The 20,604-nt window shown below is 37.7% G+C and overlaps 1 protein-coding gene across 10 annotated transcripts in view; it reads left to right on the forward strand.

The window, feature by feature from the left end:
- MECOM (MDS1 and EVI1 complex locus) overlaps window positions 1-20,604 on the forward strand; it is a 526,634-nt gene that overhangs the window by 460,734 nt on the left and 45,296 nt on the right. For all 10 annotated transcript variants that reach the window (XM_034439027.3, XM_034439028.3, XM_034439029.3 and 7 more), the window contains 2 exons: window positions 17,825-17,927; window positions 18,050-18,266. In XM_034439027.3, the coding sequence (XP_034294918.2) occupies window positions 17,825-17,927; window positions 18,050-18,266 (320 nt within the window). The remainder of the gene's footprint in view (window positions 1-17,824; window positions 17,928-18,049; window positions 18,267-20,604) is intronic.

Genomic DNA, 20,604 nt, shown 5'->3' on the forward strand with positions numbered 1-20,604 from the left:
TTACCAACAATGTTTCTTTACTCATGGAGAGCCAAAGCAAGCTTTCTAGAAATCTGGCAGAGATGAGAGCTGAAGGACACCAGATGTCAACCAATTCCAGAGGCCGTACCCAACTACAGAAAAAGCTACCTTTCTTTCTTGTATTGGTCAATTTTATGGCCCTCAAAAGTGGAGTAGTGAAAATCCTACCCGTTACTGACTGAAACATGCATGCAGTTGATACAAGTGAAAGCAGACCCTTCATACTTCAGTGAAAGGCTAGATTATCTTGTGCCTTCCAAATATTTTGGACTTTAGTAATTATAATCCTTGACAACATTGTCCAGAATTTTATATTAAGACATATAGAGGAAACCATATATTTTACTCGTGATTTATAGAGCAGAGGTGTCAAACTCCATTTCATTGAGGGCCTGCATCAGGGTTGTGCTTGACCTCGGGGGTGGGGGCAGGGTGGGCGTGGCCAGGGTGGGCCTGGCCAGTGCAATGTCACTCATGTCAGGGCAACCGTTTGGTGGCCCAAGTGCTCTACAACCAAAAATGGGCTCCTGAGCTCTGTTTTCTGCTGTGACGGCCTCCTGCAACCTCTGCCAGCTCTGTTTTTGCTGCCAGAAGCACCGTGGGCTGATCCTTTGCTGTTTCCAGGTTGGCCCCATGGGTCAGATCTAAGCACTCCACAGGCCGGATCTGACCTGCAGGCCTTGAGTTTGACACCCTTGTTATAGAGGTTTTTGAGGATCAAGTTCACAGGTCTTGTATTGGCTATTTTTGAGGAAACACTCCATTCCTAAAATGGAATTATTTTTTCAAAAAAATTATGTAATCGCAAATCCTGCTAATACACATTAAGAATATTTGGAGAGCTAAGTTTCAATAAGCATAGCCATATAGGCTTAATGCTGATATAAGCATTAAGAAATGTGTTGATGGGAAGTTATCTAAAAATCTTGTAAACATTTAGGATTTATTAGAGATTAAAAACACCTGAAGTGGAACTGGTAAACTGTAATTCACTTACGGGTTTCTGGCAAACTCTTTCCTTTCCTTTTTGAAAACATGATTAGAATAACAGAGGAAAATTCACTTTGAATTCCACCCAAGGTTGTATTGTGTCACTAAAGTCTTCCAAGAAAATCTAATTGATAAGCACTCCCTTTCTTAAACACTCCCTTTTTCTTGAGGGAAAGTTTGTTCACTGAGCTTTATCATACTACATAAAGATGGATATCTGTGTCACAAATAGCAAAAGCCACAATTACTATTCACTGTATTGTTTCTCAAAAATTTAGCAAGTGACTCACATCAAGTCATAACACATGTGGGGGAACTTCAGGTTGTGAATAGGTAAGTTTAGAGGAAAGAGATGGAGAAGAATTAGAAAGGAATCCATCTATGGTGATTTAAAAATGTGAATCTGTGCTTTCCTCAGCACACAAAGGCGAGCAAGGCTAATCTCTGAATAAACATATAAAATAGCCATCTCCAATCTGATCATCATCCATATGTAGATCTCAATTTCCAGAATTTTCACCAATGGACATGCTGGCCGGGGAGTTGAAGTCTACACTTCCAAAGGAATGGAATAGCTGTACACATGTGAATTTAGAGGTCAGCCTTATTTGTCGTCCATTTAAGCGTGCATAGGAGTGTGGCCTTAGCTACTAGAGTTATATTTAGTAAGTAGCAAAGTAGGAGACCAAAGGATTGTATCCTAGAACTGTTTAACAAAGAAGGAATAAATATTTCCAAATATTAATTTTCCCAACACAATTAAAAACAATTAAAGCCTTTATGATACAACAAATGCTATCTTTGGCATGGGATATCTTTGTTTAGATTCTCTGCAAAGTTTGCTTGTGCAACTGTTTCTTAGTCCAGCGATTATTCAGGATTGTTGTGAAGATTAATTGGCTCTGAATGTGTGGAATATAAATATTAAAAACTGAAAAGAGGAAATCATTAAAAGAAAATTTATAAAAAGCTCATGAATCATATCCAGAAGTGCAATCAGAACAAAGAAATAGAAAATCATATATTGTATTGTTTTCATTACATTAAGTAATATCTGGCAGCCCCAACTCTACCTGTGATTGGTCATTCCTGAACTCCTAGATTCTACAGACTTTAAGTAAGCTTCCAATGGTTTTAAACTTTAGCTCCTGTCAATTATATTGGACAGGTTTGGTGGTAAGTCATTGTGGGAAATGGGGTATAAAACACTACGTTGCTTATTACTAAAGAGAAGATCATCTTTTCCATTTACAGATAACAGATTAACAGAGTTGGAAGGGTCCTTATAGGTCATCTAGTCCAACCCCCTGCTCAAGCAGGAAACCCAACACCATTTCTCACAAATGGCAGTCCAATCTTTTCTTGAAAGTCCCAAGTGATGAAGCTCCCACAGCTTCCAAAGGCAAGCTGTTCCATTGGTTGATTGTTCTCACTGTCAGAAAGTTCCTCCTCATTTCTAGGTTGTATCTCTCCTTGGTCAGTTTCCATCCATTATTCCTTGTCTGGCCTTCAGGTGCTTTGGAAAACAGCTTGACCCCCTCCTCTCTGTGGCAGCCCCTCAAATATTGGAAGACGGCTATCGTGACTCCCCTGGTGCTTTCTGCCGCTTTATGATGTCTCAATCAAACAGAAGCATATCACTGACTAAAACATTTATTTCACTAAATCCCAAAAAAGGGCCTTTTGAAAAATGTATGGTGTTGCCTTGCAGTGTTACCAATATCCACTGGAGAATTATAAAATTCTCAGTTTTTCTTAAAAATATTTACTTTGTTCAGCTGTTATGGTGGCAATTCTCATCTGGTTTTCAATTTGTAGCTGTTTATAGTTTAAATGTTTTATCTTGCTGTTTTGATTATGCTGAGTTTTTAAAGCAGAGTAAACTGTTTTTCAAAGAACTTAACAGCCACGTTGGGAGAAGGTGTGGTTTAGAAACTGTTAATGGCTGTAGATATGTATCTGGCCAAGTGTTTACCTGTGCACAGTGCATTCAAAGCAGATTAGATGGCAGCTATTGGGGCCAATTTGATGCATAAATATGCCAATGTCATATTGTAACTAAGAGGAAAGTTTTCTCTTCCTCCTATACAATTTCTAGACAATGAGCTACAGTGCAGATATAATCCAATCTGATCATGCTCAGAAAAGTGATCGCAGCAAAATTTTACATTCTGAGACTGTGATGAGTACATGTAGAACTTTATTGACTTAGGACAGTGTTCCTCCTCATTCTGTGGCCTGTATATGAGTAAAACAACAGAATCCACTGGTTTGCTAGATAATTCAACATTCATTTTACAATGCCAGCCAGCCTGCCTAACCCCTTTGGAGATTCATAAGCGAAGAAGTAATCAAAGCACAAACAAAAGCAAAGACCTGATTCACACATTGCATTTAATTATATTTTGTTGAAACAACCACAATGGCTGGACTTACCCAGAACGTACTCAGTATAAACCATGGCTTGCAGATCACACAACTGAACTTGTCATTCCAAAATTAAACATACAGGTAGTTCTCAACTTACAACAGTTCATTTAGTGATTGTTCAAAGTTACAATGGCAACTGAAAAATGTGCCAATATGACCTTTTTTCACACTTAAGTCTGTTGCAACATCCCCACGGTCACATGAACAAAATTTGGATGCTTGGCAATTAGTCCATATTTATGACAGTTGCAGTGTCCCAGGGTCATATGATCACCTTTTGCAAACTTCTGACAAGCAAAGTTAATGGGGAAGCCATTAACAACCATGTTCCTAACTTAACATCTGTTATGATTCACTTAAGAAACGTGGCAAGAAAGGTTGTAAAATGGAGGCAGTGTCGCTTAATAAATGTCTCACTTAGCAACAGAAATTTTGGGCTCAATTGTGGTTGTAAGTTGAGGACTACCTGTGTATCGTTATCGTATCTTGATGAGTTATGGTATCTCCATCTGGAGAAAATATAGAAATGGAGCTTTATAACTTAGGGCATCAATTAAGATCCAGTGTAGGCTTCCATCCGTTGCTTGCATAAGGGATCAATTTTGGGAAATAATTCTGAACGAATCTTATATATTCTTTTTTCTTCTTGGTTTTTTTTTTTTTTTGTATTGCTTTGATTCAGCTCTAAATGCTGTTTTGAACATGAGATTTGAAAGATGTTAGCATCCCATGTTGTACATGCAGTCTGCTTGGCTTGGCATTCAGAATTCCCTGCTGCAGGTGGGAAAACAAACATTATGTATTCTTTGGATTTCACAGAATATCTTTGGAAAATCTGTATCATTCCTCCTGGGGATAGAAGAAACCTAAATATCTCCTTGCACTAGTAAAGGAGAAGGTATGCCATCTCCCCCCAAAAACAGCCTTTCTTCAGCACTGGGACAGTGTCCTTTTGCATGTAAAGGCATAAAGTAATTTAGGAGTTGTAAAGTAGATACAGTGGTGGCAAAATTCTATAAAGGCCAATTTGCTCTTAAACACATATGATAAAAGGAATTCAGAACTGCAGCCTGAGGTTTTTAAATATTGATTTTCCTTCAACAACATCAGAGGGAAGATCTTCAGAGTTTAAAAAATAAAACAAAAGGTGAGCATGAATGATATGAATTCATATTTGTTTGCTCACTGCTTTTTTTCTTTGTGTGATTTGCCCCAACAACATTCATGTCTCAGAACACAACAGAATAGAACAGAACAACAGAATTGGCAGGGACCTGGGAGGTCTTCTAGTCCAACCCCTTGCACAAGCAAGAGACCCTACTACTCTGGACAAATCGCCGTCCAATCTCTTCTTTAAAACTTTTAGTGATAGAGGACCCACAACTTTTGAAGGAAAGTGGTTCCACTAGTAAATTGTTCTCACTGTCGGGAAATTTCTCCTTAGTCCTAGGTTGGTTCTCTCCTTGATTCATTTCCATCCATTGCTTTTTGTCCTGCCTTCTGGTATTTTGGAGAATAGCTTGACTCCCTCTTCTTTGTGGCAGCCCTTCAGATATCTGAACACTGCTATCGTGTCACCCCAGTCCTTCTTTTCATTAGACTAGACATATCCAACTTCATATGTTTTAGCCTCCAGTCCCCTAACCATCTTTGTTGTTTGTCTATGCACTCTTTCCAGCATCTCAACATCTTTTTTATATTATGACCAAATTGGATGCAATATTCCAAGTGTGATCTTACCAAGGCAGTATAAATTGGTACAAACACTTCACATGATCTTGATTCTACCCTCTATTAATGCAGCCTAGAATTACATTAGTTTTTGCTTCATATTTAATTGTCCACTAGGACAATTTTGCATCATATTTGATTGTCCACTAGGACACTCCTGCTGCCTGCTGGCTACCTGCAATTTGGCAGATTGAATCTAAGCAGCTCAGGGTTGACTCAGCCTTCCATCCTTCCAAGGTGGGTAAAATGAGGATCCAGATTGTTGGGGGTGATATGTTGACTCTGTAAACTGCTTAGAGAGGACTGTAAAAGCAGCGTGAAGTGGTATATAAATCTAAGTGCTGTTGCTATTGCTATTAGTGTCGTCTGCAAATTTAATGAGTTTCCCTTCTATTCCTTCATTTAAATCATTTATGAAGATATTGAAGAGTACTAGGCCTAAGACAGAACCTTGGGGTAGCCCACTGGTTACTTCCCTCCATGTCAATGTAGTTCCATTAAGGACTACACATTGAGTATATCGGAAGCTAACTTCCAAGTTGATTACTTGCAGTAGTTGGAGAAGGAAGCTTAACATCCCCACCTGTTACAGAAAGTTGTGAGCTTAAGTAAGAGAGAAATTATGCTCTCCCCTTTTATTAAATTTTGAACATTTGGAACAAATGCAGCAGAGGACCAGTTTGGGCAGAGCTAAATCAAAACAATATATTTGTGAGTTCTTGTGCCAACTTTCTGTTTCAGGCAGGAGTCACAGTGCTGTTGAAATCCTATCCCTATGATGACATTAAGACCCCAGGAGGCCTCTGGACTGTATGTCTGGTGGACTGATTCTTCTTCCCTTACCTCAGGAAAAGGAAGGATCGAATATGGTCTCGTTCTCCACTGAGACCTGTTTCCTTGTTTCTTAATGATAGCACCAGAGAACAGCATGTACTAGAAAACAATTTAGCCCGTTTCGCCGAGCCAGTTCTTTTTTTTTTTTCTTTCCTGTCCAGGATTTGTAAAGTGTAAAATGGGCTGCCCTAGGGAGGCATAAAGACACAATTCCCTCAGCTCAAATTAATTTTGCATTTTGAATGGACAAGGAAGTGGGAGCGTTAACACTATTATCATTTCTCTCTGTTTTTGTCTCATACCCTGTCTCATGAGAAGCTGATGGCCACTTTTAAGCCACAAATAAATGTCACAAGGGAGACAGCGGGAATCAAGAGGTGTTCCCATTGTTGCTAGGTTTGTGTTTACATTATAAATACAACATCCAAAAGGAAAAGAAAGGGAGCAATATACTGTATGAAAGACATAAAAAGAATGAAAGGGAGCTGCATGCTATAGGCTCCAGGTATGAAAATGTTTTAATACCACACCAGCTCTTTAAAATTAAAGTTCACTTTGACTTGTTACGTTTTCTCCACTCGAAGCTCTAAAAAATCATGGGAACAGATTCTCCGAAATCTTAGAGGTTAATAAAATCAGTTGGAAGTTCATAGAGGATTACAGCTCTATGTTTTCTGAGGTTAAATATCCATGAGCAGAGTTTTATATTCTGAATGGTAATCTCGGAAAAAGAAAGGAGATACTTGAAAGAATTAAAAAGGACTCAAAAACTGGAACCTTGCTTGCCTTCTATCCCCACCTCCCAAATCACAGAATTATCGTCAGACTTTTTCTTAGAAAATAAACAATTGTGTTTTAAAGAAAGGAAGAAAAGAAAGAGAGAGAAAGAGAGAGAGAGAGAGAGAAAGGAAAGAAAGAAAAAGAAAGAAAGAAAGAAAGAAAGAAAGAAAGAAGTTAAAGTGTTCTATGGCTGGCTGTGAATATTTCTGAGACCAGAAATATAAACTGAGCAAGGATTAGTAAAGAAGCAGGCTTCATATAACTGTAACACAAAGGAAATTTATGGCATACACATACAAATCATGTGCTCTTCCACTCTTTTTTTGGTAGGTGCTAGGCTTTTTCGTTATAATGGTGTTTTGCTCAAATCAGATTCCTGCTTTCAGGTATGTTCATGGGCACCGGCAGAACACTTCAATCTCTACCAGAGAGGGTTGTCCTCTCACTGTTTCCATTGGTGTAATTGACAAACTAAGAGACAGTGATGAAGAAAAAGTGAACAGACGCCCTCCTTATTATTAATAGCATATTATTAATGATGCTAGGCCAGAAGTCTTTCCTAAAAATCATCTTCTCTTTAAAAGGACACTTCTGTTTTCTTTCTCCTCTTCAAGGATAACTAAACATTGCCTTTGAACTTTCTCTATTGGCAGAAGTTTATCTATTGTTAGGTCCAGCATTCATCAGTCTTCTTGTTAGCCCTTTCTCCTTGGTCTGAAAAAACCTTGATGGGATGAAGTTCCTCATGTTATATCTGGGAAAGGAACTGAGGTGTGGAATCAATGGATCAACAGAGATGGAATAATGAAAAGACAGGAAATTTGCAGCCATCCTAAGCATGTTGTTGTTGTTCGGTTGCTAAGTTGTGTCCAACTCTTTGTGACCCCATGGACCATAGCACACCAGGAACCCTGGTCTTCCACTGCCTCTAACCTTGTGACTAAACTATAATTTGCAGAATATCATACTCCTGTCCTAAGATGTTTTTCTTCCTTTGGGGGGGGGGGAATAAATAAAAAGCAATTGCTCTTCGATCAAATCAAGTGAAAATGGTTTTAAGACGGCAAAGAAATGTTTAGCCCAGTGCAAGGAAAGGGAAATTTGGAAACTGGGACCTGTTGAGCTTTGACTCAGTCAAGCTCTGCATTAAATGGTGCCCAGGCTAATAACATGATTTTCCTGAAGATGGCAGAGATGCATACCAGCATTCTAAAAACACCTCTCTCAACAAGATTAAAAGGGTGAGTTAGACGAGAGAACATGGAAATTCTTTGCTACATTAAGCAGGATTTTCCTGAGACACGGAAATGAATTGCCACATAGCTCAGCTAAGAATTGCCAGCCAGCAGGGTGAGATAAAAGTATATAAAAGAATTCAGAAATATTTTGTAGAATTTCCTTAAGCAGTGTAATAAAAAAATTACCAGAAAATATCAAAACAAGCAAATCACTCTAATCTGGTGTATATGTCTCAGGGTTGTACATCCTCCCCTTTCTCTCTCCTTTGAGATGGTTCAGGAAGATAAATTTTCTCTGCCATTGAATTTATTATAACTTCCTGGATAGGCTGAAGGTCTTTCATAATTCACGCTTCTGTCCTTCTTTGCTCATGCTAAATATAGTCACTGATGCTTAAACAAAACTCACAGAGCTTAACTAGGAAAAATTAACTGCAAAGGTTGCTCCAAATTTTTCCGGTAAAGAAAGTGTATTCTCTGTTTTCTTCTTGTTCTAAACTTCTCCCTCTCTGTGCTGTATTTATAATTTATTGTTGTATTCCCCATCTTAACTCTGTAGAATTATTACATATGAATGTCCTTAAGGAATAGTTATATTAATTGCATCCTTCAAAAGCAGACTTTTGGAAATTAAACTACTACTACTTCTTCTTTTTTTTTTTTAAAGCAAGATTCTAATCTTTAAATCAGATTTAAAATGGAACACCGGAAACTGGATGTCTATTAAGTCTGACAGTAATTCAGTAGAACATTTGTATCTCAGACTTGAACTATAGGGTCCTTGGTGCTCTCTGAGCATGATGATGTATCTAGTTTGGTAATGAAATGTCTGCAAGAAAACAACCAAGCCCAGAGAACACCAAAGGACCCCACTAAGACTAAATGCTTGCTATTCTGGAAAAGAATGTGAAAGAATCTCCAAAATTCTTAAATTAAGCTTCTTAATTGAAAATTTAAGAGAGTAAGTTGCTTACAAAAGCAAGATTCTAGTACTTAAATCAAGTTTGAAATGGAATCTTAAAAATTGGATGTCTTGTAAATCTGAAAGTAAATGCCTGCCTGTCTAAAGAAGATTATGGAAGAATTTCTAAAATTCTGGAGCTGCACTTATCCACAGTCAGAGATAGTGTTGAAATAGAGAAGTTTTGGGACAATAGTGAATCACCTCAAGAATTGCTGTTCTGTCCATATTTCTCCAAAAGAAGAGAATAAAATTATCCATAAAGTGACAAAAACCCTATAATATTACAGAATATACGACAGATTAACAGAGTTGGAAGGGACCTTGTCCCTTGTCATCTAGTCCAACCCCCTGCCCAAGCAGGAGACCCTACACCATTTCTGACAAATGGCAGTCCAATCTCTTCTTGAAAGTATCAAGTATAGAATCTAGGGACTGGTAGACTTATTTTACTTTGGCTAGATGTATTCATGACTAGAATTGGGTAAAAATGGGATTTATGGGAGAATAGCTACACAAGAAACCATTGCTTATAAAAAAAGAATATTGGTTCTCTTCCCAAGTTTTGGAAGAAGCACCCAGATCCTTCTACAGCAGTGGTTCTCAACCTGTGGGTCAGGACCCCTTTGGGGGTCAAACGACCCTTTCATAGGGGTCGCCTAAGACCATCCAAAAACACATATTTTCAATGGTTTTAGGAATAATTTTATGGTTGGGGATCACCACAACATGAGGAACTGTATTAAAGGGTCGCAGCATTAGGAAGGTTGAGACCCACTGTTCTACAGGAACAGATCATGAATATTGAAATGGTCAAGTCACATTATTCTACCTGGTAGAAACTGAGCATTGTGTTCCACAATAAGAACCTCTTAGCAGCTCTTAGGAGGTGGAAATATCTTGACTTTGCGATACTTTAAGTCTCAAGATCTGAATGACATCTCATAACTGAAGAAAACATGACATCTGCTTTGTATCAGAAATTTCTACAGGAGAATATCAGGCCTTTCGTCCATCAGCCAAATTTGGAGCACAAGTAGGTTGTACATCAGGATAGTGATCCCAGTAAGGTAAGGAAATGTACAGAAATAAAATTCAGTGAAAAAGGAGAAAAAACAGTTGTTTAGAACAAATAAGTCAAAATCCAGGTCCAAATCCTATTTTAGCAAAACCTGCAGTGATCAGTTCATCCTAGAAAAATTTCAAATATTATAAAGTTGAAGGCATTGAAGAATGAGAATTTTTATACAACAATATGGGCAATAGATATTACCTATTGCAACTAAATATAAAGCAATCAGTTGAATCTAAAAGTGTAATTTATTTCTCCCTCTGGAACACCACATGTTTGATGGCTCATCTACAGTAATGAAAATAAATAAAAGAAGGACCATACTTCAGTGTTAATTATACAGCGAGGTTCCCTTTATATATTATTGTGATTTAGATGAACCATTGATAAAATTAACTGAGAAATCTCTTCAAACATTCAGAAATACTAAAAAGGGATAAATATCTTTTCAGAGAACTGTAAAAAAAGAAAAGGCAGAGAATGTATGGTATTGTATATTTTCTATTGATTTTCTGATGTGTGTATTGATTTATTTGATATGGTTTTTAGGCGTGTTAAGTTGTAATTGGCAAAGTCTTTTTTAATTCAGTTATGCTAAATAGGTTTTTATTTTATTTTGTATGTCAAAAAATAGTAAATCTTGGGAGTTACTTTCTGGTAACGGAGCAAATAAATTTCATTCTTCTGTGGACAGCATGGAAATCTATTTTGTCCTTAAAGGGAAACAGGGAATAAATTATCTGTTTCCATCTTCTTGATAGGAAGAAATCTTTATTCGATGCCTTCTTGTTTCCTAATACTAATCACATGGGTCACAGCATTTTGTCGTGAGATCCACAGTTGAAATTGTTCCTTACTATTTTACTTGTTTTAATGTTTAAAACTCAAGACATTTTAAAGTTGCCATTCACGGTACTAGTTCGTCCCTTCTGAGATCACTAGCTGGTATTGTTTGAAGAAGATCACTTTATTGTGCAGCTCTAAATGGCTCAACAATAAAGAAAAAAGAACACATTTTTGAACTTACTTTTCTGAGTTTACATTTTAAAAAGTTTATTAGTCAAAAATTTGCAGCTTTAAAAAAATTGCGGTTTGGTTAGTAATTAAAATTTAATTTGGGAAAAGTCTGGATAAAAATGCATATATTCATGAAAATAAAGTGAGACATATGTTAAGAAAAATTACTTGCAAAAATTGTGTACACTTGATAAAATTGCAAACTAAGTGAGTATGGAATAACATGCATCAGAAAACATACAAATGTACTGTGATCTTACATATGACAAAATGAACTTGACATATTCTGAAAAATGTCAACTGTTCTCCAACTGAAAAACTGAAAAAGAAATTTACGGATTTGCCCATTCCTTCCAGAACTGTTCACATCGTTTTTTGCCCAAAAAAGAGCAGCCAACTACAATTTTCACTCTCAGCAACATAGCAGAAGGTCCATAAGCAACACTGTTGTGAAAGACAGTCGTTCAATAGTGAAACACTTGCTTTACACACTTGTGGAAGGTCAAAGGGTCCATTCTTGATGGACCTGAGAAATATCTGCCTAAAATCATGGCAGTTCTGCCAACCGGAATTGAAAATACAAACCTAGATGATTGTGTGTTCTGATTTGGTTTAAGGGCATTTTCTGTGTTCCTAAAGCCTGAAGAATAAGAAAGCAAAAGAGCATTGGCTGTAGCAACAAGGAATGATCATACTGACGACCATGTGAGATGGTTTGTGATAGATGAATAATCAGTATAGACAGATATTTTTCTTTGCCTAAGGTCAGCTCCAAACACAATGACTTTCAGCACACAGTTATTTACCCAGCACTATAAACTCTGGCTTTTAACCTTTGGGACTTGACTTTAAGCCACAGGAAGGGCTAAAGGAAGCCATCAGATCTATTGTATGCAACCTGTGCATTTTGCCCTCATTCTCCCAACCTTTGGAAGTCAGTCACTCAATCGTATCCTCGGCTCATCAGCGCATAACTTTTCTCTTTCAAATGCACCGAGGCCATTAGATTTCTGGAGAAAAGTCAGATTTAAATACATTTATCTTAATAAATGGAAAAGCAAGCGTTGCTTAAAGCAAATATTCAGCGCATGCAAGGTTGACATCAAATTTATTTTCAAGACTTGAAAGCTGGCCTTACTTAAATCTGTCTCGGCCTTGGATCAAATGAATGTGGTCGTCCCAACCTAGCCCCCAGTGACTCAAAGTCCACATCACCCGTTCACAGCCTCATTTGTCACAATTGGCAGTATCTGCTCATCAGAAAATGATTAGAGGAGCTAGGCCTTTGCGGAGTTGGCTCGAGGTGCATGGGGACGCATGTTCAAGGACTCTCCTTGCTCTCGCAAGCCTTCTCCATTCGAATCCCATTTTTTTTATAAGCCAAATCAATTCCAGGCTAAAGCTGAGAATGAGTTTTGAGCTCATTTAACACAGCGCTCATGTGTTTTGTGTTCAGTTGTCTTTGCAAAAATGTGGTGCGTGAACCTCAAAGCATCGCTTACTCTTTCTTTGGCTCTTATCCATTATGGAAACAGATTCTGGATATTACTCTTGAAAAGCAGTAATAATAATAATAAAAATAACTACAGCAGTTGGAAAGGAAAGTACATAATTTGCTTTCCCTACGTAGATGTGACAAATCTGATCATCCCATGAGGGCAATGGATCTTACCATCCATCTTTCCACGTCTGAAAAAGCTAAGTGAGAAAGTCTGAATTAACTAGGTTGCTTCTTGGAGTGGAAGGCTAAGGGAAGAAGGAAAAAGAGGGAGGGGAAGGTTGTTTGCATGTAGAGTTTCTGCCCAGATAGCATGAACTGAATAAGATGTGAAGGAAGATTTTCTTACCTCTTCTCTTAGTGATACCTGCTCCACAAACACCCTTGTTTGAAGGGCCTCAGCAAGAGTTTTTGGTGCTCTCTGAGTGTAGTTATTTTCCTGCAGCTGTTTCATTTCCCAAATTAGGTAACCTCATCAGTGTTAGTGATGATGGACTAGCACTGATGATATTACTAGTTAGGGTAATGAAAAATCTAAAGAAAACAACCAAGCTCAGAGAGCACCAAGGACTCCTCATTTCAATTCTGAGCTACAAATATTCTCCTTTATTGGAATCTTTCAGTCATGGGCTGAAAGGCATCCTGCTGTACCAGTACATACCACATATGATTCCCAGTTCATTCCGGTGGCAGTGTTAGTGATCAGTGGGTTCTTTTAATAAAAATCTTATTGTTCTTTATTTTGTCATTGCCTTATGATCACATAATAGATTTCAAAATAAAGATCCATACTTGTCATAATAGCACAGTTGCTATAGCCCATTTTAATCACACTTTTCTGCACAATTAAATGTGATACAGGATGAATAAAAAGATAAATTATCCGTTATTTCTATCAATGCTGGTTGAATTCTGCTCATGAATCCATGAGAAGAAAAATGTGATTTTGTAATTATTCTCGATTAATTTACTCTGTTTTGGTTTGAAGTATAATTACTGGTCGTTCAGTAGTTCAGATTAAGTTGCCATTAATCATAAAGTGCAACTGATTTCTAAAATGGGGATCTTTTTATGAAGTACTTGACATACGTAGGATAGGGCATGGCTGCCAACCTTTTAGCTATGATCCTTATAGCTATATCTTAAATAGAAGTTTGAAACAGCATACAGTATCAGGTGACACTGAGCTCACAGAGCAAAATGATTTATATAAATCAAGTTTCTGATAAAAACAGCTGCTAACAGAAGATTGTGATTAGTATTCATATTATTCTCCATTGCAAGCTGAGGTGGTGGGTTGTTATCCTAGACCAGTGATGGCTAACCTTTTTGCCATCATGTGCCAAAAATGGGGAGAGTGCAGGGAGGTTGTGCGCACACGTGCCCGTACCCATAATTTTATGCGCCCTGCCGTGCATGCATGCGCAATCCCCCCACGCGACGCCTGCTTTTGCCACATGATGGAATGGTGGGCCTGTTTTTCACCCTCCCCAGGCTCCAGAGGGTTTCTAGGAGCCTTGGGAGGGCAAAAATGGCCTTCCCCACTCCCCGGAGGCCCTCCGGAGGCCAGAAATAGCCCATTTTCCAACTTCTGGTGGGCCCAGAAGGCCCGAAAATCAGTTAGCCGGCACACACATGCACGTCTGAGCTGAGCTCACATGCCCACCGATATGGCTCCGCGTGCCATAGGTTTGCCATCACGGTCCTAGAGGAAGAAAAATGCTTATTCTGTTTCTTAGTGATTTATTGAATGAGTGCCATGCAGCCAATCTTATGTATTTATCAGAGGATGACTTTATGATACTAGGATCACAGCCTTTCTGTTACGAATACAAAGATGCACTATGCTTTTCTCATCTCAAGAACGAGGTTTAAAGTTAAGGCTTCAGAACTTGGCTTACAACGTTGTACATAAACTGGACGGTCGTTCAACTTTCAGCCTCCAGTCCAAACAAACAGTGGATCAATTAATACATTCTTCATCCCTTGGCATTTGTGGATCTGAGGTGACCTGTGACTTATAGTCATACTAAACCTGTTATGAGCGCTATTCTGACCCAACACTGTTCAGATTAGCTTTGGGTAGTTGTCAAAGACTCCAACATTTTCTGAGTAGTTGCAATCAGATGTCAGAATCCTGCCTTGGCACTGTCGTGGATTGCACCGGGTGAGTGGTTTCTGTTGATGATCCCACAAATCTGTCATAGCATAATATATTTATGCACTTACTATTTTATCTAAATACCTGATGCTTTGACTTCCTGCCTGTCCAGCTTTCAGATTAAATTACATTAAGCCAGAGTTCACGAATGTGTGTGTGTGAGAGAGAAAAAACACCACAGGAGATCCAGCTGTCAAAGGCAAAAGATACATAAAGGCCTTGTCTTCTTTCCTCTCTCTCTCTCTCTCTCTCTCTTTCTCTCTCTCTCTCTCTCTCTCTCTCTGTGTGTGTGTGTGTGTGTGTATGTGTGTGTGTGTGTGTGTAATAGAGTTGAACAGAACCAGACCTTAAAAGTGTGCAATATCATAGTGTTTCCTCTCCTTTAAAAAGAAAACAAAACAGGGGAAAAAAACCCACCCTTTTTTTGTGTACGTGTTAAGGCAGCATTTTTTCTTTGTGAGACCTTGCTGTGAAGTTCTAATATGTCACCATTCAAATGTCAGCAGGCTGTTGGAAAGGAAGCTAATAACTTAAACCTTTGAGAGCTGCCAACAAGAGAGGTAATTCAGATTGTAGAGAGAATGCCATTGTGTTCTTGGGGGAAATAGATTTCAGGAATGAAACATACTACTTGGAAGCATTTATCTTTTGTGTGAGCATGCGGAAAGTGGTGGTGGTGGGAGAGAAATATATATATATATATTAGAAATCCAAAAGATGGTTTGGCAAAGATAGCTCTGAGGGAGGAAAAGGGAGTTGACAGTAGTGGGAGTGAAAGGTCCAGAAGTCCCTGGTTTCTGTTTTTATTGGGAAAACATGCATAGCGTACGGTAGTCAGACTGCTTGTACTATGATTAATGCTTTTTTTCTCATATAATTTTTGATTTTTGAAAAGCGGTCATTGTGTGAAAATGTGATATTTATAGTCATATTCCTCCCCCAAAATCATTCCATACCAACCATTCCATCTTCAGGTGGCTGACCTGGAAAGAAAGAAAAAAGGAAAGGAAAGGAAAGGAAGGAAAGGGAAGGGAAGGGAAGGGAAGGGAAGGGAAGTAAAAGAAAAGTAAGGAAAGTAAAAGAAAAGTAAGGAAAAGAACAAAGGAGGGAGGGAGGGAGGAAGGTAAGGAAAGAAAGGAAAGAGAAAGAAAAAGAAAAGAAAGAGAAAGAAAGAAAGAGAGAGAGAGAGAAAAAGAAAGAAAGAGAAATAAAGAAATCTGAAGCATTGCTCAGTATGTAGATTTGGGGTCTCCCTCCTTGCCCTCCCCCCCAAAAAACATAATTGTGGTCAGGCTTTTTCTCAAAAATAAACAATTGTGTTTTAGAGCCACCTACTGGAGCTTTGGAAGAATTACATGAAATATAGTGCGATTTATTTTCCCTTGTGTTCCAACTGAACTTTTGCCATAGGTGTTGGCAACAAAAAGCCTCTGTCCTCCCCTTGAATTCTGAAAAGTAGGACTTTTTCTCCTTAGTTCTGTTTCTTCCACTCCCTGCACTTGCTTCCATTTCATTTTAATAAGAGCAAAATGTGCCTCCGATTAGGCTTAGAAAGGTTTTGTGCAATTTCTGACCACAAGAAAGGTGGAGAACAGCTGTCATCCTAAGGTTTTCTGTTGAATGGAATAATTTATTCATGTATACATTTATTTATATGCCACTTTTGTAATTGTTATAAATAACTTAAGGCGGTGAACATATCTAATATTCCTTCCTCCCTTTCTTTCCCGCACAATAGGAACCCTAAGAGGTGGGTTGGGCTGAGAGAGTCTGGCTTTAATGCCTAAGTCAGGACTAGAACTCACAGTCTCCTGGCTTCCAGCCTGGTGCCTTAATTATTAGAGTGTCTTTCTAGTATAGCAGCTCTTTTGCTGAAATGGACTTGAAGCTTTGCCTTGAGAAGATATGAGATCCGTAATGCCACTGGAGCCTTGCATTCCCCCCCACCCCACCCTTACGTTTCAAAACATTGAAATGTTATTGGACTGTAACTCAACATCAGTCCCAGATAATAAGACCTGTGGTTAGGGCATGCAGTCCAACAACATCTATAGAGGTTGTAAAGTTTCCAGCCCACTTGTATCCAACTATATGGTATAGTTTTCTTGGTAACTTATAGTTTGAGGAAGATTTATAAACCATCTTTCTCCAAAGGCTTTATGGAAGTCATTTGTCAGTTGGCTTCTTCTAGGAGGTGTGTGTGTGTGTGTGTGTGTGTGTGTGTGTGTGTGTGTGTGTGATGTTTTATTTGTTGCTTAACTTTCTGGGAGCAGCCAAGCTTGACTAGATGCTATCTTCTATCTAGTCAGATAAGAAGAATTTGAATGTATTAGTTTCCTTGTTTGGCTAACCAAAAAGAAAGTAGGCTTTTTCCAGTGAACTGTTTGGATATCTCTTATCAAAGGAAGATTTCTGATTTGTTAATGAACATTCATAATATTCTGATTATCACAGCCCACTTATGAGAATATTTTAAAGAAATCAACCAATCTTTATCACAATCACAGACCAGCAGTACAAAAAAAAAAAGCATTTAAAACAATAATAGAAAAATTAAAGAACAGGCAAAATAATGTATTACAATCAGTGGGCAGTAAAGTCTGTCTAATTTTGCATACAGTATAACAAAATTTGGCCACCTTCAAAGAAACTACTTTGTACTGATATAACAGCAACTGTACATAAAAGGAATATTTTACTAGGTGAGGTGTATTAATTGAGTCCGTGAGTCCTTATGGAAGATACAGTATAGCAGGACATATTTTAAAAATAATATTTTGTTTTGCATTGGCTTCTATTTTTTACTTTTCAATGATTGCTCAAGTTACAGTGTGTCAAATGAAATACTTCTGCATGAACCATGGTACACTTTTAATTTCCAACCAGTAATTTCCAACCAAAGATTACTCCAAACTTTGCTAGCTTATTTGATGGAATAACTGAAGACCAACTACAATTGACATACTGAGCTATAGCGTTTTTTGTTTTTTGCTTACGTTTAGGCTTGCAACCAAAAATTTGTAAAAGGTGTCTCTCTCCATTTCTCTTTGCTTGTTCTTCTTGGTTGTTCATCTGCCATTTTGTCTTTCAGATATACTACAGAGTAGTAAGAGACATTGAAGCTGGAGAAGAGCTCCTTCTGTTCATGAAGACCGACAATTATTTACATGAAGAGATGGCTCCTGACATTCATGGTTAGCAGATTCTGAAGTATTTACACCAGAAACTCCCTAACCTTTAGAGTAAATTTGTCCTCTTCAATTGGCAAAAATCCATTGTGAACTACAATTCATTTGCCAACTCATTTGCTTTGCAGAGGAGCGTCAATATCGCTGTGAAGATTGTGACCAGCTATTTGAATCCAAAGCAGAACTGGTAGACCATCAGAAATTCCCCTGCAGCACTCCCCACTCAGCATTTTCAATGGTGGATGAAGAATTTCAGGCAAAACTTGACAAGGAGAATGATCTCCATGATATGCATGACATTCAGGAATGCAAAGAGTGTGACCAAGTATTCTCTGATGTGCAAAGGTAGGGGCTGGGGATTTTTCTTTTAAACCAGTTATATGTAAACAGTAGCTTTCGAACAGATCAAAAGTCAGTTTTGCACTATAACACTATATGAACAGACAGCTGCTGCTATTTGAAAACGGTCCATTCTCCTTCGCTGGAAGTTTTCAAACAGAAGTTGGAAGTCATCTGTTAAAGAAGTTGCACTGAGCATCTACGTATCTGTGCAGGTTTGGATTGTATGGCCCTTAAGATAGCTTCCACATCTATAATATTGAGGTGTAATAATATCGGGCATCAAATTTATCATCCAGAGAATGTCTGCTTTAAAAGCAAAATCTGATATTTTTCTCTGCTGAAGTTCCTTCTAAGTAATAGTATGCAGAAATAGGAGATTGAGGGAAGAAATGCTACCTAGGAATAATCAGATAATAGAAAGTATAGCCTGCAGCTGCATAATGGCTAGAGAAAGAGATTCAGAAATGAACCTCCATAATTTCTCAGACTATAAAAGGGGTGGTGGGAGATTTATACTATTAGATTTCCAGGTTTCTGTTAATGTAGGCTTACGATAAAGTAGAATTAGCTCATCTGGTTGAATTTCTGTCTGGTCCACTTGGGAAGGCTGATATTCTGTCTGGTGGTTATCCAGATACATGCAACCAGATATAGTAGCCCAAGTCTTAGTTACATGATTCAGTAATCATCTAAGTTACTGGACTTATTCAATATAAGACCCCTTCATGTGTTTTTGTGAACTTTTTTAGTAAGTATACCTGAAGCAAAAGGCGATAAGAGTTTGGCAAAAAAGAACATCAGTGAATTGAAAGGATTTGGCCATTGCCAAAAGACACAAGAATTAAGCAGAACAAAATATATCTAATTTTTTTTGGGGTCTATGTTTCTCAGCACTCTCTTTTTGTGAAGAGTGTTTACCTTGGTGGAGAATACTAAGTTCTAATCAAGATAAATATGGGCTTAGTTCAGACACCTATCTCATTTTAGTCATTAACTGAACAATCTATACATTGTGTTGGAATAAATATTCATGGCTAAAAATAAGACCTGAGCTATCAGAAACAGTTTTTCCATTTTTAAATGAGACATAATAATGTAAAATATTTTAAATATGGTATTTGTTTGGTGGAATTTTATTAAGAAATAACTAAAATATTGCTATATTAAGAAAAACAATTGGCACCTTTTGATGAATTAAATCATGTTTTTGTATCTATCATTTATATACAACAATGGATTAAATATTGAAATACTGAATAATGGTATTTTAATAGCAACTATATAAATACTTAGTCTTTACAAAGACTAGTGATATAAAAGCATAATAAAAATATGTCATAACATTCAGTCACTTATTGTGGGCAATGAGTCCACAATATTATGGGTCCTATCAAAACAATGAATCCGATATCTCACAACCAGCTACTATGAAAAATGGTTCTATTGATTAAGGAAATAATTGGGTAAGCAATTACCATCCAAATACAGAGTTAGACTAGAAGGAAATAAATATTTCCTACTCAACATTTTGAACATATGCTAAGCCCTTCCTTTCTTAGAAAATTCAGGGTAATAGATGGGCCTAATAATTCTTTAAAATCATTTGTAGCAATCCTAACTCAAAACCTCAGAAGGACCAGTAAACCACCATACCTTTGAGCAATATAAAAGCAGGTTCTCACAGATCAGTCTGCAAAATATAATGGGAAATAGTCATAATATTTCACCCCTTTACTTTCTTTTAAGAGGCATTGGATCAATTGATCACAGGGCTGAGAATTCTCAAGAATGTTTGGAGATAATCCATAATTCTTTCCCTTTTCCTGTGGCTGCAGCACAACCGCAAATAGGTACTTGGGATTGTAGACATCTAAGGTTGATGTATGGAGAAAGGGAAAAAAGTTACTTTTTGAGGAGACTTCCTTATAGAACAGTATCAACAATTGCGTTAATTTATAAATAACATCCCAGGTTTTAAGGTTTGGGGGTATTGTTGACCTGAGAAGTAATTTAGGTTCTTGTCCATCATGAAACCGAAGTGTGGCATGAGAGTTGGAGTATAAATGAAATCTGATTTTCAGTCGAGGGGTCTCTTCTGAGTATTCAGCTGAACACGTTGACTGCTAGAAATTGCATATTGCTAACAGAAATGCAACCTTGAGGAAAGACGTCTGGACTTTGCAGAACAGATGGATGATTATTGTACATTTCTTGTGCTTAAAAGCCCTCTCTTCTTTTGGGAAAGCCAGTGAGGGTATTAAAGGCTCAGAACAAAGGCCAGCGGGAGAAAAAAAATCAGAAGAAGAGAAATCATACTTTTCCCATAAGGAAAAAGGGAGAA

Source organism: Pantherophis guttatus, chromosome 6 (assembly GCF_059756535.1).
Source record: "Pantherophis guttatus breed Tessera chromosome 6, ASM5975653v1, whole genome shotgun sequence".
Classification (NCBI taxonomy): domain Eukaryota; kingdom Metazoa; phylum Chordata; class Lepidosauria; order Squamata; family Colubridae; genus Pantherophis; species Pantherophis guttatus.